Genomic DNA, 17,924 nt, shown 5'->3' with positions numbered 1-17,924 from the left:
CAGAAAAGGGGAACTACAAAGTATTAACTTAAACTAATTTTGCACACATAATTTTTCACTTTTTTTATTTGTTAGAAAAGTTTGAATTATCTAATAAATTTTGTTCCACTTCATGATCATGACACTTGTTGTTGATTCTTCACAACAAAAAACAGTTTTATATCTTTATGTTTGCAGCCTGAAATGTGGCAAATGGTCAAAAAGTTCAAGGGGGCCGAATACTTTCGCAAGCCACTGTAAATTGAGGATCTATCAAATAAAACCCACAGAAACAGGATTTCAAAGTATAAAATTAATGAGAAATCTGCCTAAATTCTGCAGGACATGAATGTTTTCAACTGAGTTTCACCAACTTATCTACTAAACTCAAAGCACCTGCACAGATTCCCCAGATGACATTACATTGTCTCAGTTTGGTTCATAATGGGGAAGACTTGACAACAAGCCAGAAGACCATCATTGATCCCCTCCATAGTCTGCATAAGCCGCCATAGTTCCAAGCTAAGGAGGCTGACTGTTCACAGACTGTGTCCAAGCAGATCAAAGTAAAGTCTAATGGAAGGAGGAAATGTGGCAGGAGAAGAAAGGGCAGCAAAAGACACGACTGTGGGCTTCAGCGGATTATCAAAAGATTCCAGAACCTGCAGACATCCAGAAAGAGTAGAAGGAGGTGGAGGAACAGCTTCAAAAACCACAACATTCAGACACATTCAGGAGATGGGCTACAACTGTCGGGTTCTCGGGTCCAGACACTTCTAAGCCAGGGCCAACGGAGGAAACGTCTCAACTCGACCAAGGAAAAGAAGGACTGGACCGTTGGAGGGTGATCCAAGGTCCTGGTTCTGGTGAAAAGAAAGTGTGCCTTTCATTTGGGAATCAAGGTCCGAGGGTTTGGAGGAAGGTTGGTGAGGAGCAGAACCCAAACTGCTGAAGATCCAGAATGAAATCTCCACAGTCAGTCATGATTTGGGCTGCAATGTCCAGCACTGGTGTTGGTAAACTCTACGTTCTTCAATCCAAAATCACTGCAACAGTCTAGCAGAATGTTCTGGAGGACTTCAGGATTCCTCCTGCTGAGGATCTGGATGGAGATGCAGATTTTCCAGCAGGACATGCTCTCTGTCTGTACTATTGAAGATGGATATATCATTTATTTTGATTGATTGGATGTGATCATAATGTCTGTCTTTATCTTTTTGTTTAAACTCAGAAGTAAATAGTGAGTTTTTGACTGTTTTCTGCTTTTTTTAAAATCCTTTCATGGGTTTTATGAGTTGGAACCCTATTTTATGAAAAAATAAACAAATACTTGAAATCAACTAAACAGTCGACCCTAATTTTCTATGAAAGTTGCATTTTTTGAAGGAAATTATGGAAATGAATACCCTTTTTCATAACATCTCCTTTTTTGAAAAGGGTCTGTATGTGGATTTTCACAGCTTCTATCTGTGAAAGAAGATAAAAGTATCTGTTTTGTAACTAGATACATTTAGAAAACTGGACAGATCAGGCTTCAAGCATTTGATTCGTTCTCTGCTAGAAGTAGAGACTCATGGGAAGCGGTTTACGCTTCCGCCTCCAGACACCCAGCAGAGCTGCCTTCACACTGCATTCATTTAAAAAGGAAAACAGGATATTTGTCACTCAGCTGTGTAAACATGAACATTAAGATCTGCATCTTAATCTGCGTGAAGTCTCAGTACTTTCTCTGCCTCATTAGGAAAAGCAGTTTTGGTCCCAAATTGGCCTGAAAACATGTTCTCTCTCTGAATCTGTTTGTATTCAAAGGGTCTAAAAAAAATCAGTAATTTCCTCTTGATCATGTGTGTTGTCGTTGTCCATATTTGAATCTTAAAAGCTGGAAGGTCATCTTCCTCTCCTGGTGGCGTGGGAGGGGCCTAAGGAAATTGAGAATTCAAGACAACAGAAGCTGGATGACAATGATGGAAGCTAAAAATGCTTTAAAAAATAAATAAAGTTGCTTAATGCTGGAACAAGTTTAGACTTTGAAACAACTTTTCTCTTTAGTCCATTTGTCTGTTAAACTCCTCCATTCCCACCATCCGGACCTCATGGTCTGTGCTGCTCATCTGTCTGGTGCCTCCTTGTGGTGACATAAGGCCCTGCAAGTCCGAGGCCTCTTCTTGAAGCATTTCATGACGTTGGCACAATGGCGCTCCTCTTATAAACTCTTACCTGCTGCCTAGTGTGTGTGTGTGTGTTGCTGACTTGTGTGTCTTATTTCAGAAAGAGTCCCCCACCACATCCAGGCAGTCCCCTGCCAATGGCCATTCCAGCATTAACAGTTCTATCTTGGTAAGGACCCATCTTTAGAGCCCCCCCCTCCCACTAACTATGAAACCCCCACTCCCACCTGTACCCCCCACCGCCACCAACCCCTCCGTTGCGTGTCATCCATGGCGCCCCGCGCGTCCTCCACATACATCTGTAAACGTCCTCGCTTCTGTTCGTGTCTCACTCTGAGTCGCTCTCAGGAGGAGAAGCTCCAGCCGGGTCCTGATGTTGCTTCCAAGTCTTGACCCCCCTAGTCCTCTATTTGAGACACACACCCTCGAGTTCGATATCTAAGTTAACAAATTGGTGTGCTACAGAGAGCCTGCTGCATGCTGCGTCTCGCTGCTGGCTGTAGAACTGGGCCCTGAAAGGTCCGACCTCTCCGGCTCTGCAGATTGCTGTTTCCTCATTCGGGCTCCCTGCAGACGCTGCAGTCTAGTCTCTGCAGCTGCCTGGACTGCTCTCTGCCTGCTTGTTTGCTTCTCACTAGGAAGAGTTGATTGTTTCTCCTCTATCGTCCTCCTCACTTCTGTCAGGAGATGCAGACCATTGAGCATGCATGTCCTCTGTGTGTCCTCTGTGTCAGTCTGCCTTTTAATGTCTGTATCTGACGGATTCTGTCTTTCTGAAAAAAAATGATCACTCCACAGGACCTGCCTTCCACCATCCAGCCCCATGGTCGACAGGTAATCTACTTCAATGACTCTCTCTGTCATTCTGTCCACCACTGACTTTAAATGGGAACTGGACTGAGGCCCCCCTCCCCCGCTGGTATTCCGACCCCCTGGCTCCAAAAGCCAAAATCCCAGAGACTTCTATAGAGAATCAAACAGGGTTCACACGGGTCTTAAAACTTTTTAAAAGCATTGAATTCAATATTGATATCTGAGCCTTTAAAAATTGTGCTGTTTGAAACTTCTTTATCTCACATTCACTTGTTGAAAATTGAGTTTTCTAACCACGATTATTTTTGATCAAATACTGTAAACAGACCATCTCCATTTTCTTTGGGTGACATTCCACCCATTCAGTCCAGTTATCATATACAGTCAGTGGGAAAGACGCATCCCTCCCTTCATCCTACCCTCTTCCATGCTTAACAAAACTCAACAAATATATGCAGAAAAGGTTGTTTTTATGCAAAGGATTTGAGCTTAATTTCCAGTACTGGTATGTAGAGATTGTTAGAAAAAATGGAAGTGAAGCTAGTACATTGAAAAACTGTCCTGGCCGTAGTTTTACACAGGCTTTCTTAGCTGCTTAATGTGCAAAGAGCATCAGGTTCTGTGAGTTCCAGGACTCCTCCCAGTGCGCAAAACCATTGCATCCACTCACTAGATTTACAAATATAGACCACAATGCATTGTGTTTTACCAATTTTTCATTGAAAAATTATGTTTTAAAATGGATTTTTTTTTTAATCATCCAAGTTTTCATCATCAGAACACAGTGGATTCATTAATAGTTTTCATGTGTCCAAATGCTTTAAAGTCCAGGGCACTGGATGGTCCCACACTATATATCCTGTTAGGACAGAGGTCCCCAAATCCAGGCCTCGAGGGCCGGCCTCCTGCTAGTTTTCCAGAAAACCCTGCTTAATCTGCTGTTAACTACCTGGATCAGCTGTGTTTAGCCAATACGGAGCTTCAATGGTAGGATGGTTGGAAAACATGCAGGACGCTGGCCCTGGAGGCCTGGACTTTGACACCCCTGGGCTAGGGTGTGGTGAGGTAATTCTGCCATAGCTTCAGACATTTGTGTAGCAGCCAAACGTCCAAATCCAAACTGTTCTTTTTCTAAAGAAAATGTTGGATTGGTTTAGGGGGAAACATGTCAGGATGACAGCAGTTATAGCAGCAGCACAACCACGAAGACGACCCATTGATCATCAGCAAAATTCAGTCCTAATGTTAGATTTCTTGTGACGTTCTTATGATTATCAGTCTCTTTTATATGTCTAAAATAATAAAAGCTTACTTTTAAGCTAGATCCATCTCTCTTTATATTTCATGAAAAATATCCAATTTTATACCCTGCTATTCCTTCCTTTGTTTAATTAACATTATAACAACAGATCACATGTAATGAACCTGCACCTCATCCAAATTTCTTTCCTCCCATGTCAAGTAATAACAGCACAGGCATTGGTAATCTTCTAACTGATCTGCAGTAAAATATTTACAGTCTAGTTTCAGAAGTTGATGCATGTAAGGAAACTAAATTAATGTCAGTGTATAGTATTTCCAACCCCCTCATGCCACCCCTCCCAACATCCTCCACTTGGTAATTGCATCTCATTCAATTTTAAATAAGGAGTTATAGACATGGCCAGCAGGGGGCAGCAGACTTGAATCACTGAAATCCTTGTAAACCCCTCCACCCCGCCACGCTGCAGTTCAGACATTAGACCGTCGTTCTGCTGCATGATGTGTATGATGCTTTTACATCCTAGATTGTATCCAGAACTCCAATCAAGGACAAAATGTCAGTTAAGGTAAGAATGCCCCCACCCCCACCCCACACCATTCCCCCCTGAGAATAGTGACTTACCTCCAAACCTGCACAACAATACCTGTGCTGTTATTACCTGTTATTGTTGATAGAACCTGTACCCTGTCTGTGTTTGGGTCGATCTCACTGCAGATCAGTAAACCAGAAACAAGTAGCCCCCCGCTCAAAAAAAATCACATCTTCTAGGACAGTGTTTTTCAACTTTATTGAGCCAAGATACACTTTTTCCTCGTCAAAAATCCCACCAACCACACAAGCATCCAAAAATATTTTTAAAAGAAGGAGAAAGTCTATAGTCTGTATTGATGTCCAGTCCCTCCATGATCTCACAGGCTTTTGTTGTAATATTTGAGGCAGAAAAAGCTGGAAGTTGCAGATGTTTTTTCTCAAAGTTGAGATAGTTTTTCAGTAATGATTTTAAACTAAATTATATGAAATTTTACCCTGATGTTTTTTTCCCTCCAGTTTATTAATATGCAATTTTATGTAACCTTACCAAAAACCAATTATATACTTCAAAATAGGGATTTTTTTTAGAAATATTTTACTTTTCAAATGTCTGTGTAAAAGCAACAGTAAACAATTGTATGATCACAATATGTTTGATAAACTTTACACAAAAAGACTAGCATTATATTTATGTTTACTGTAGCTACACAAAAAGTGTTGCTTTGGAAGTTTTATTAGTTTTTCTCTTGTCTTAAACAAAGATGAAGTCTTTAAAAACTTTAACAAAAATCTTTTATTTCTTTTTAGGTGAATAAATTGTTTCAGTTTAGTTTAAATGTGTCTGTTGGCCACTTCACATTAATCCTGATTCTTGAATGTTATTTTTTCTATTCAACCTTAACTTTAGAAGTCTGAAACTGAATTTGTCCTTCAATCCAGACCTTATTAGAAAAGTGTTTGAGTTAGAAAGATGACTTGGACCAAACTTTGGGATTTTTGGCTGTTAATAAACACAAACCTTGAAGGAGAACTAAACTGTTGACCTCTGATTTCATCAAGAAGATTTAAAAACTGTTTGATGTGTTTATTCATTGTGGTTTCAAGACCTTTAACAGGGAAGACTCATTGTAGCTCAGATGTGCTGTCACTTGGACCCAATGAATTATGGGAGATGTAGTGCAAAAACTGACGCCGATGCCAGACAGACTCACGTATCTGAGCTTCATTGTTTTGTTCACTTGTTCACGGTCTGACACCGGATTCTGTGGAAAGCTACACTGCTAAAGACGAGCTTTAGCTTGTATTTTGTTGGAACTGAGAGACTTTATCAGCTAACTCAGAGCAAGGAAGTGAAGACTTTAACCACTTGTGATTGGTCAGACTGATGACGTATGATTAGGCGTCCAAGAATGATTGGTGGAGACAGTTAAAGGGGCGGGACTTTTCCAAAAAGAGCTGAAGCTGCAGCTAAATCACAGTACTGTCATTCTTATCAAAGTATTTTTAACAGAAACAAATAAACCCAAAGAAAAAAGTATTTTATGATCTTTCATATTTCTAACTACTCAGTGTTTTAAGAGGACCTGTTTAAATGAACACAGAGCGGAGATCCTGGAGATGGGAAATGTTTTTAGATCAGTAAAAATCGGTCATTTCCCTCGACACACCTGTTGAAAAACACTGTTTTAGACGCCCTCTACTGCCGTCTCAGTTCCAGTTTTCTTTGTCAACACAGATCTACGTGAGAGCCCAGTTCGAGTATGACCCCTCCAAGGATGAACTCATCCCCTGCAAGGAGGCGGGCGTTCGTTTTCGCGTGGGGGACATCATCCAGATCATCTCCAAGGACGACCACAACTGGTGGCAGGGAAAGCTGGAAAACACCAAGAACGGCACGGCGGGCCTCATCCCGTCGCCAGAGCTGCAAGAATGGTGGGTGGAGCAAACGCACAGAGGGTTGGTGGAGAGAAAAACAAACATGTAACAAGCATCAACAAAGAAACGTCTACACGGCCGCACTGACTCTAAGATGTTTGTCCAGACAGTAAACATGTCAAATCAGTTCAGATCATAACGTTTCAGGCCCTCAGACTAATCCACGAGCCTCGAGTGCGGCACAGCGGTATGGCAGCAGCTTGATTCAGGCGCACCGAACTTTGAGGAAGAAGATATGTGGCATCAGCCATTAAGGAATTTGACTTTGGCCCGTGACATATTGATGGCATGATCAGCGGGTGGATCCAAAACCAACAGGAGAAGCTGAGCATTCTCCTCCTGAACTTTGATATTTTTCTTAATTGCAACAAGACAATGATAAAAAGATCCTCTTATTTTGTTCTTTTTTTTAATTATTTCCTTCTTTGACTAATGCGAGACAGCGAGTCAATAAACTGGGTCACAGAGAGACAGAAAGCGCCTTCGTTCAGCAGTAGATGCAGTGGATGGCGAAGCTCACCGTACCGGGAGAGTCTCTGAATGATCTGATGAACAGCTCAGACGTGGAGGCGTGATTACTGTCGCTTTTGTAGAACTCATCAAAATAAATAAACCTGATCTCCCAACATCATGAGTGTCTACATTAAACATGAGAAATACAGTCAATGCTCTCATGTAGCCATGAGGCTAAACGGTTTGCTCCTCCCACACGCAGCGGGAGCGTCAGGTCTATGAACACGTTTTTCTACAAGCATCCAGCAGCGAATTCGCTTGGCGTCAAGACAGGGGCGGAGTATGCGCGTATTATGCAGCTCCTGATTTGATGTTAAAAGCGGAAATCGTCACATCTGGAAAAGCTGTTATGATTTTAAAGTTTCAAAATGGTGAAAACTGAAAAACGCCCAAATCGCAGGAGGTAAACTTAGAACATGGATAAGATCTCAAAGGTTGAGTGTGAGAAAAAGCAGCTGAACGTGTTTGTGTTGTGTGTTTGACAGGCGAGTGGCCTGCATGGCCATGGAGAAGACCAAGCAGGAGCAGCAAGCCAGCTGCACCTGGTTTGGCAAGAAGAAGAAGCAGTACAAGGACAAGTATTTGGCAAAGCACAATGCAGGTACGCGCTTCACCTGCAGGTTCAGAGAACACGCTGCACAGGCTGCAGTCGCGTGTTCCAACGCTTCACGTGTGTGAGCAGGCATAAGCATGTGTGTGTCTGTGTGGGCGGAGCATGAGTCCCAGCGCCTCAGCCAGGACTGACAGGAAGGTTTGCATGTGAAGCAGAAACCAGAGCAGAGCGGCAGCCCTCGTGGATGGAGTCAGCTCATGGCGGCTTCTCAGACCTAATTCTATGACATTATCTGTGTTTTTGAAGAGACGGTCACTGTTAACCACAGAAACAAAAGCTGTCAGAGAAGCTTCTGGACTTCAAGCCGCATCATTACTGATTTTGAAGGTTTGCCCGCTAATAAAAGTAACATTTTCTTCTCCAATAGAGGAGAGGAGGCAAATTACTGACTGTCAATTTCTTCTTAAGGGGGGAAAACCTTCAAAATCAGCAAGACATCGAAAATGTATTTCCTTCACTGTAATTTAGGAAATTCAGCTTTCGCTGTGTGCTGTAAGCTTAATAGAAGTCATTCATCTGTCTGTAAAGCTCTGCATGCTTTGATTGAAAGCAGGCTTGGTTGAAAGGCCCGTCTGCGAGCCTCATCGACGTGAAGGAAAGGTTCTGTCCTCCTCCAGGGTTTGTTCTGCAGACCACAAACTTCAATAGCAGAATGGTGGAAAGGTCGAACAGGACATTGGTGGAGAATACACCCTTTGGTGCTGCTGCATAGAAACCAACCAAGATAAATATTTTGTCGATTGTTGCGGCTTTTTTCTAAAGTGGAGGACAGCCAGCTGTCATCTGACAGTGGAACTGTTTGCGTGTAATGCAGAAGGTTTCTCAGCAGCAGATGAAGAACCATTCATCGGTTAAAACCAAATCATTTATGTGACAAACATTTTTATCCCAATTAATATCTGTAGGTTTTCCCGTTATTTCCTTGGAATTTTTTAATCAAATTACCAAATTACTTCAAATTGGTTTTATTTTTTGACTGAAGCCGAAACAGGCCTGTTTGTTCAGGATAATCTGACTGATCTGGACTTTGGGAAACACAAGTTGCCAGCAGGTAGGGCACACACCACGCTTCAATGTTGCTGTGGTTCTGTTTGGTTAGGAGGGTCAAATTCCCAGGAAATAAATATTTGTGTGGCTTGCCGCCCTGAGTTTTGTCTGATAGGTGGTGTTGGTGACACCCCTTATCCCCACCACCACAACAACAGCATCATGTTGTCTGCCTCCAAAGCCACACAGCTGCTGTTTGTTGCCGTCTCTGAAATTGTGCTGTTGTAACCAAACAATGTTATTGCCCCCCCCCCCCCCCCCCCCCCCCATCTCTCTTGCTCCCCCTGCTGAACGGCCTCTGTGCATGTAAGTAACAACCAGTGCCTGTGTGTGTGTGGATGAGACCTGCAGTTTCACGCTGCTTCCTGTTCCTGTGCAACAACAGGAAGTGGGAACAAAAGAGTGAAGCCTCATGGATCAGTCTGAGTGCCTGAAACGTTGTGATCTGAACTGATTCTACATGTTTACTGTCTGGAAACCAGTTTGAGATCATTCTACCTTCTCCTTTCTGTGGTTTGGTTATTTTTTTTCTGTTTCTCGTACAGTTTTGCCGACATAGAGAGTTCATTAGAGAGGCCAAAATGGTTTTGTGCTTCACTGCAGCCTGTCATGCTAGTGAGTCTGGTCCATTGACTGTATCTAAGAACTGGACTGAGTGTGACGTCACCAAATGAAGGCAATTCAGTCACCATTTTTTAGGGATGGACACCGCCATGTTGGAGCGAGAAATCATCACCGAGCAGTGATTAATCACGTTCAGGCTGAGTCCTCGTTTCTATGGCAACCAATCACCATTTTAAAAGCGGACTCAAGAGAATATGTCGCTCAAACGCTTTGAACGTTGAACGTGAGACCACATACTTTATTCGCGCCATCTGATTGGTCAGTTTATAACTTGAATAGCTTGCTCTACAGAATAAATATCATTTAAAAAAAGAGGATTACAAAGAACATGTTTGTCAAAAAAGCTCCAGTTCTCATTTACAGTCAGTGTGAAGCAGAAGAAGCCAGAAGGGTTCAGGTGTTGTGTATCCCCGTCTGCTCGAGCTCCTCTTTCACAGACCTTCTGCAGTGCCTACAACAGGCTGACCCCCCTGACCTCTCAGGAAAACTCCCAACCTCTAAATAATCGGTAGATGAGAAAAGCAGCTGCAAATGATAAGAGAAGAGAGGAGAGATTAGGGGAGCAAACTTTATCAGATTTTAGAATTGTTTTCCTTGTAACACATTTTTTTTTCATAAATAAGCAGATTTTATTGCATTGGAGACCAGCTGACTGCAAACTGCAGTCTAATCTCCATGTTTATCAGTGAAATAACAGAACAGAGTTCTAGAAAGATCCTCATTCCCATCTGTGATGGTAAACAGGGTAGAAGGTCTGACGGCAGGAAGCCGGCCCTCATTAAATCCTCTCACCTTCAGTCTCATAGTTTCTATTGTAGGTGATTCTCTGTCTTTTCTTTCCCTCTGACGGCGGTTTGCTTGTTTTTCCCCGCAGTTTTTGATCAATTAGATCTGGTGACATACGAGGAGGTGGTGAAGCTTCCCGCCTTCAAGAGGAAAACTCTGGTTCTGTTGGGTGAGTGCTGCCGAGTGAGACCCGCAGGGACCCGGAGGGGTTTGTGGGTCCGTGACCTGTGTGTGTGTGTATCTGTGTTCAGGCGCTCATGGAGTGGGCAGAAGACACATCAAGAACACGCTCATCACCAAACACCCCGACAGATTTGCGTACCCCATTCCACGTAAGACGCACATCCGAGCGTGCTCACCCCGCCTGGCGGCCCCGGCCTTAACTCTCTCGTCTCCGCTCCCAGACACCACCAGACTTCCAAAGAAAGACGAGGAGAACGGGAAGAACTACTACTTTGTTTCCCACGACCAGATGATGCTGGACATCAGCAACAACGAGTACCTGGAGTACGGCAGCCATGAAGACGCCATGTACGGGACGCGGCTGGAGACCATCAGGAAGATTAACCAGCAGGGGCTGGTTGCCATCCTGGATGTGGAGCCCCAGGTCTGTGGGGGGGCAGGGGGGGGTTACCGGGAGGATGCTAATGAAACGTCGATCCTGACCGTACTTTACCCACCAGGCCCTGAAGGTCCTGCGGACAGCAGAGTTTGCCCCCTATGTGGTTTTTATTGCAGCCCCCACCATCACACCAGGCATCAGCGAGGTAAGAATACAGTGGGGTCACATGCTCAACACCTTAATACTTTAATTAAAGACTCACTCTGCTGAAAAGATTGTTTTTGGTGTTTTTAACATGTTGTGGCTTCTTTCTGACGATGGAGGTGGAGAAAGAAAATTTAACTCCAAATTGTATTTCTGAGTATTTTTTGATTCAAATTGTTGTAAATCATGAGCAGACGAAGGAAAAAGATCATGTTTGTGACAAAAAAGAAACAAACTCTCTGCCATGAACGTGTTTGTTTTCCTGGTCTGAGCTGGAATCTGGATCTAAACTGGACAGCTGGGTAGCCCCAGGTTGGGGTGTGAGGGGCTGTAAGTTAGTGGGAGAGCATTTTTTGATCAAATTGTTGCGTTTCCATTAGGCAAATTTATGATCGCAAATCCAATTTAGGCAATTTCATAGTCAATGTTCATACAGCTATTAATTTTTTGGATTTTGTCTAAAACGCTTTGAAAATAGATCAAAAGATGATCAGAGTGAGCACACTTTCATTCAACCCACCAGCTTATTCACTTTTGCACAAATATTGGCATTTTTGATACCCCTGTCTGTGTGCAGAGGTTAAGTAAGGATAAATGGCCTTCGAAGTGTGCGTTTATTACTTTTTAACGCACTTCGCTTTGCGTCGGACGGCGTGCGTTAAAAAGTAATAAACGCACACTTCGAAGGCCATTAACCCGCTTATACCATGGTCACTTACAAAAGCAATACATATTAACCAGGTTTTAGTCCTTAATTCTTGTTTTTTTTTTCAATATGGATCGCTTTTCTCACAAAAAGCGATGCGCCGCATTACGTAACACATAGTCCGCTTTTCTCACAAAAAGCGGACTATATGTCACGTGACCGCACCCCGTCTGCCTCCCCCATCTTAACCCCCTATCTCTACCATCCCACTCTCTCTCTCTCTCTGTATTCTGTTCTGTTCCGTTCTTCAGTCCGGTCCAACAAGGAATGCATATTAATATAATCATTAGAAATAAAGCTTAGCCTCAAACACAAAAGGGGTTTATACAAAATACACTCTGTTTGTCTGAAGATCCATAAACCCCTATTGTAACGGTAAAATCTGTCCAACACAAGAGGCCTTCAGCTCTGATCTGCTGTCTCAGCTGTTTGGACAAGATAAAATAAAAAGAAATACAGTCTGAGCAGAGCTCTGATGATTCCTGTTATATTCTCATAAGTTATTGTTTCTTATTTTGGGTTTTTAAAACCCATTGTCTCTGTTTTTGTCCCATGTCATGTTGTCAGTGCTCCTCCATGACTTTCCGTGCATGTTGATGACTTCGGTCTCTGTCACTTCATTTATGCACGCTGCATGTCTTTGTTTTTCTTCGGCTCTCCTCTCAGACGCCCCGGTGGTGTCGAACGCTGCCCGTAAGTAAAACAGAACTAAGATCCTGTCCTGGACCTCCATGGGCTTTATGCACACGTTACTTCCTCGTTTGATTGAAGACCGCTCAGTCACTTCTGGTGACTAACATACACAAGGAGAAAAAACCTAAATCAATTCAAACACAGACTTGTTTTCTGTTTTTTGGGAAATCGATATGCAGAAGTAACTCAGCGGTCTTCTGTTTAAGCAGAAATCCGTCACACAGTTCCGTTCATAAAGCCCATAGGCTCCTGGTACTGTTATAGCAGGTAGCGCCTCCTCTGGTTCCCCCTCAGCCTCCTCCTCCTCCTCTGCGTAAAAGCCACATGTTGTGGTGATGTTTCTCTCACCTTCTCTTTGGCTCCTCCTCCTCAGGACGAGTCACTGCAGCGGCTGCAGAAGGAGTCTGAGATCCTGCAGAAGACCTACGCTCACTGCTTTGACATGACCATCATCAACAACGAGATCGACGAGACCATCAGACACCTGGAGGAGGCCATGGACGCGGTGAGCACCACCAGCCAGTGGGTCCCCGTGTCCTGGGTCTACTGACCTCCTCCACCTCCTGCTCCAGGTCTCTGCGCCTCCAGCTTTCCTCCTGCAGCAGCACTGAGACAAAACTCTGGTCATTCTCCCAGCAAAAAAAAGAATCATGAGATTGAAGATCCTCCGTGAAGCCCTCCAGAACTCCGAGCACACGTCCCGCTCAGACCCAGCTCAGAACTGGCCCGACCCGGTTGAGATCTTGTAAAAAAAAAAAAAAAAAAAAGATAAAAGGAAAACCGAGAAAACAAACCGTGATTGTTGTCCTGTCTGTTCTAGCTAGGAGGTGACATTTTTCATCAGTTGGTTTTAAAGAGGCAGTACCGTGCCCCCTCCCTGTCATTGCTGTAGCTAACCGAGGAAAAAGCACACAAGCACCCGGCCGACGCCTCCCATTGGTGGGCGAGGTGGTCGGCTCCTCGCCGCCCCTCTGTTGGTTCTGTGCGGAGCTGCTTTCCTCCCATCGCTCCTGTTTGTGTCCTCCCCCCTCCCACGGACTGTTTCTCCTAAATGAAGCCCTCCGTGTTTTAGAGGTTTGAATGAGGTCGTCATGCATGTGGAGTCGGTGTTCCCCGTGTCCCTCTGTGACATGACAGGAAAAAAAGAAACAAACAAAAAAGCAAACATTCCTGCCGTTTGGAAGACACAAACTAACTAACAGTGATGGATCTGGACCTTGACTCAACGCCTATGCACATCCCTCCAGTCTGAGTGACGTTTCTAAACCTGATTTATAGGAAGAACAGAAGGATGTGTGTCCGATGTGTTTGTAAGGAAACATTCTAATAAAGTCTTGATTTTTTTTCTTCTTTTTTGGTTAATTAAAGGAAAGGATCTTCATCTAACTGAAGCATTTTAGAAATGTGGTGTCCAGAGGTCTTTCAGTTCTCAAAAATGTGTTTTTTCCAGGTCAACAACATTTCACAAAATGAAAATAAAATGAAACTCAGAGGTCAGCTTTAATGTAAACCACTGACTGTATATGAGAAGTGAACTGACCCCTCCCCCCAGTGTTTTAAACAGGAAGAACCTGCTGGCTGCAAGAAGCCAAAATCCCATAGATTTCTAAAGAGAAATAATCAGCTGTTCCATTCTGTTGGTCAGAGTAACCATTCTTACTCAGATACCTTTTTAACATGGTCTTGAGAATCCTTATTATTTTTTTCTGTACTTCTAGTTATTCAAGTTATAAACTGGCCAATCGGATGCCTCCAGAGCCGGCTTTCAAGTGGACTTCCAATAAGCTCGCTTCTGATTGGTGAGAGTGGTTCCCATAGAAACTGGTTACTGATGTCTGGTTCCAACATGGCAACGGTTGTATGTGGGGGGGGGGGGGTGACTGAATTGCGTGCTTGGAGCTGGAAGTAAGCCGTTTTCTATGGGTGACATCACACTCACTCAGTCCAGTTCTCATATACAGTCAGTGCTGTAAACACATGACAGTTCAACCTAAAGGAATTGTTTATTTCTGGAGCTAATTTAAGGTCTTCATTTTTGAAGTTCAGATGTTCTCCTGGTGCTCACAGCCTGCATTAACAGCTGAGTCCACAGGGGGCACTGCAGCACAGCCCAGGGGGCCCTTTGAGGACTTGACACAAGTCGCTGACATCCGGTCTTCTGCTGACGAGGTCATGGTTTTTGCAGGAAACCAGCGAAGTCCCCAAAGTGGTCAGTGTTGTGCGGTTCACTTCCCAACTATAATACACTATTGATTATTAGTTATTGTCTTTCAAAAGTTTACCTTTCAGTGTCCCTATCATGAACCGCTACGTCACCTTGAAGGTCCCTTCACCAAAACGACTGCAGAGGACGAACGGCTCATCCTTCAAATGCGCTGCAGAGCCCTTCCCGTCCAGAAGGGGGCATTAGGGTGTGGCATCAGGATAATGGGTCATCCAAGGGGGTCAGAGTCAGAAGTGGATTGAAGTGTTTTTATGGTCATGTCTGAAACAACAGGACTACAGGATAGCAAAACTTTACTGCCACCGTTCACTTAGTTTTCTTTTTCATTGTTGCATCTTATTTATTTTAGGCTGAATTCTTCCCCTACCCCTCCCATTGTAGGGGCATTTGGAGGGATAGGGGTGTCCATAATCGATTCATGGACAGGAAACCATTTCTTCACATGGGTGTGCTCTAAAGCACAGACGTTTACATGTAAATGTAAGTAATGGCGGGGGTCGCCACAGCCAATGATTTGGCAGTGATTCGCACAGGTGGTTTCGTATTGGCGGTTTGGCTTTTACACCATCTGTCACAACCCTTTAATCATCAAAGCTCATGGAGACTCAGGCTCTGTCCGCATTCCCACCCTGACTACTAAAAAATGATATATAGTGCGCTATGTAGGGGTTGGGGTGGGAATTCGGACAGAGCCCCAGATAGCAGCACAAGGGTCATTACACAAAGATCAGCACGCCCAGGGAAGCTAACCCAGGTTTCCTGCATGACAGTCCTACACCCAGCCAACTGAGCTCGTACCATTGTTGTGCCAGTGGTAAATGTATTGTGAAGTGTTTGTAAGGATAATGTAAGTTCCACGCGCTTCTGACACACGAGTGATGCAGTCGTACATTGTCCTTACTCTAGTCATTGGTAAGGTGCAGTAGTGGCTCCTTACTGACCGCGTGCAGGCGCCCATAGGATGCCCAAAGGCAAGAATGCTTATTCTGACCAATGCAATGAGTGAGGAATAGCTGTTAATTCCTCTATAGAAAGTCTATGGGTTTTTGCCTTCTTGAAGCCAGCAGGTATTTCTTGTTTTGGAACGCCAGGGGGAGGGAATTAATCATCCACCAAAACAAACAAACAACTACACATTTGTAGAATAAATCCAAAGTCCTGGCTTTCAGAACGTTTTAGACAGTTGATCCTGAGTTCTGCTGGAGAGTCCCAGTGTCTGGAAACACGGTGACCCAGTCCCGTGGCTTACATGTTCCAGGTGAATGCGTACTCAGTTCGCCTCCGCCAGCCATTTCAATCAATGCAAGTGAGTGATTAGAGCAAACTGGACCCTGAACGCCACAGTTACTGCTCCTGCATAATCCCCCACAATCTGAGAGAGTGCGGCACAGTTTGTTTTCCCCGTATGGGACGAAGACTTTAAATATCTGAACAAATCCACATTATTCCAGCACAAAGGCTGATGTATGATTACGGTCAGGTCATTGTCTGTATGTAACAAGGTCGCACCAAATGACACAGCATGTTTAAAGGTTTTTTCTTCTTTTAGCCCCAAATTCTTCAGTATTCATAGATACATTTAGAAATACTTGCTGCTAGAAAAAAACAGGGGTGAGGCGAAGAAAGAAGGTGGTGCTGCTGCTCGCCAGAAATTTAGGTCCTTCATTGCAAAATTTCAACAGGAGTAAGTAAGTAAGGGTTAATGGCAGACAAAGTGTGCATTATCACTTTTTAACGCACACCGTGGAAGCCTGAACCGTCCGACGAAGGGCGTTGAAAAGTAATAATGCTCATTTCGAAGGCCATTAACCCGCTCATACCATGGTCACTTACAAAAGCAATACATATTAACCAGTTTCTAGTCTTTAATTATTGTTTTTCTTCCAATTTGGATAGCTTTTCTCACAAAAAGCCAACTATTTTATATGTGGTGCGGCGCACGTAACAAATAGTCCGTGTTGTGCCGCACCACCGCTGCAGTCAAGATTCAGCGATAAAAAGCGATATATAAATGCTGATCTTTTCGATGGGTTGAATGAAGCATCAATTCAGAGAGAAAGTTCACCTCTTGTTTTTTTCCAGATGATTAAGCAAAAGGTTATTTTAAAGAGGCGGGCGCAGTGATACAAAACATTTAAGATAGGTGACCGGAACTTCTTTTTCCACCGTGCGGTTATCCTATGGTTTATCACTTTTTAATGCACACCAAGCAGCCAATCAGAATCCAGTATTCACCCGGACCATGGTATAACACTAAATAAAGCCACGAGCGGCGTTGTGCGGCCTACTGGTGCTACCCACCCCAGCCCTTGGGGCCCCGTCCTCACTGGCTGAGCGGCTGTTACCCACCCCTCACTTTCACCTCTGCCCCTGCTACCCTGATTAGAGTGGCATGGGACAAAATTCATTTTAAATGGTTGCTTTTCTGTTGGTTCTTTCTCCTTTTTTCTCCTTGTGTCTTTTTTAGAAGAATCTGCAGAAGTAAATCTTTTTTCCCTGGCAACTGAGGTTTTTTTTGCTAACCACGCCCACATTCCTAATAAAGTCATAGCACATGTTATATTATTTAGTTCAGCTTGATTCAATGAGTAATATATAACATTTTTTTTGCAATATTCTGGTAAAAAAAAAGTGCGATTAACAGGGGAATGCCACTTTTGAGAGCTCGCTGTGCTAACACCGTTCAAAACTTCTAATTCTAACACTTTTTCCCCCAAATATCTTCCTAATGAGGAGTTAGGATGTGATCAATTCAAATCCCAATAGAGCCAAGTTTACATTTGTAGCTCGTAGTAAAGGGGATTTTTTTTTTCAAGATGATAACCTGATCCTGAGGTCAAAGGTCAATGAAACTTCAGTTGTTTGTTGTAGACTCAACCTGGTGGCTTGTGTGAAATTTTGTGAAGATCACTCGATCGTGTGGGTAAATGTGAAAATCGTCAGATTTCATACTTTGCCACAAAATGTCTGTCAAGCCAAGCCATAGATCCATCCTATAATAATTTAAAAGCTTCCTTTGGATATCCCTGACACGCGAGTATGGATTTCATTTGTGAATTTTAACATTTATTTTTAAGCCCGATGTTTTTGACTGTTTCTCCTGCTGTGATCTCTTTTTTTTTTTTTTTTTTTTTTTGGAGGGGGGGGTATTTATGCCAAAAATGTATTTTCACTCTAGGTACTATATATCTGCGAATTGATTTCTTTTTGTAAGTATTTTTTACTTAAAGGCAAAGAAAGAAAGAAGGATTACAAAACCGAT

At 43.4% G+C, this 17,924-nt stretch overlaps 1 protein-coding gene across 38 annotated transcripts in view; it reads left to right on the top strand.

The window, feature by feature from the left end:
* The window catches only part of caska (calcium/calmodulin-dependent serine protein kinase a), a 127,938-nt gene extending 114,153 nt beyond the window's left edge, over window positions 1-13,785 (top strand). For 9 of the 38 annotated variants that reach the window (XM_023950893.2, XM_078939521.1, XM_023950892.2 and 6 more), the window contains 10 exons: window positions 2,248-2,316; window positions 2,946-2,981; window positions 4,748-4,789; window positions 6,491-6,687; window positions 7,689-7,804; window positions 10,362-10,442; window positions 10,525-10,605; window positions 10,678-10,880; window positions 10,957-11,040; window positions 12,812-13,785. In XM_023950893.2, the coding sequence (XP_023806661.1) occupies window positions 2,248-2,316; window positions 2,946-2,981; window positions 4,748-4,789; window positions 6,491-6,687; window positions 7,689-7,804; window positions 10,362-10,442; window positions 10,525-10,605; window positions 10,678-10,880; window positions 10,957-11,040; window positions 12,812-12,988 (1,086 nt within the window). In that variant the 3' untranslated portion in view covers window positions 12,989-13,785. The remainder of the gene's footprint in view (window positions 1-2,247; window positions 2,317-2,945; window positions 2,982-4,747; window positions 4,790-6,490; window positions 6,688-7,688; window positions 7,805-10,361; window positions 10,443-10,524; window positions 10,606-10,677; window positions 10,881-10,956; window positions 11,041-12,811) is intronic. The other 29 variants (XM_023950899.2, XM_078939525.1, XM_023950896.2 and 26 more) reach the window with 7 other exon arrangements.
* The last annotated feature ends 4,139 nt before the right edge of the window (window positions 13,786-17,924 follow it).

The sequence above is a fragment of the Oryzias latipes genome, chromosome 21, assembly GCF_053564925.1.
Source record: "Oryzias latipes strain Hd-rR chromosome 21, Olatipes_Hd-rR_3.1".
Lineage (NCBI taxonomy): Eukaryota > Metazoa > Chordata > Actinopteri > Beloniformes > Adrianichthyidae > Oryzias > Oryzias latipes.
Note: the sequence above shows the minus strand (reverse complement) of the source record. Positions and strands in the feature narration are given on the sequence as shown.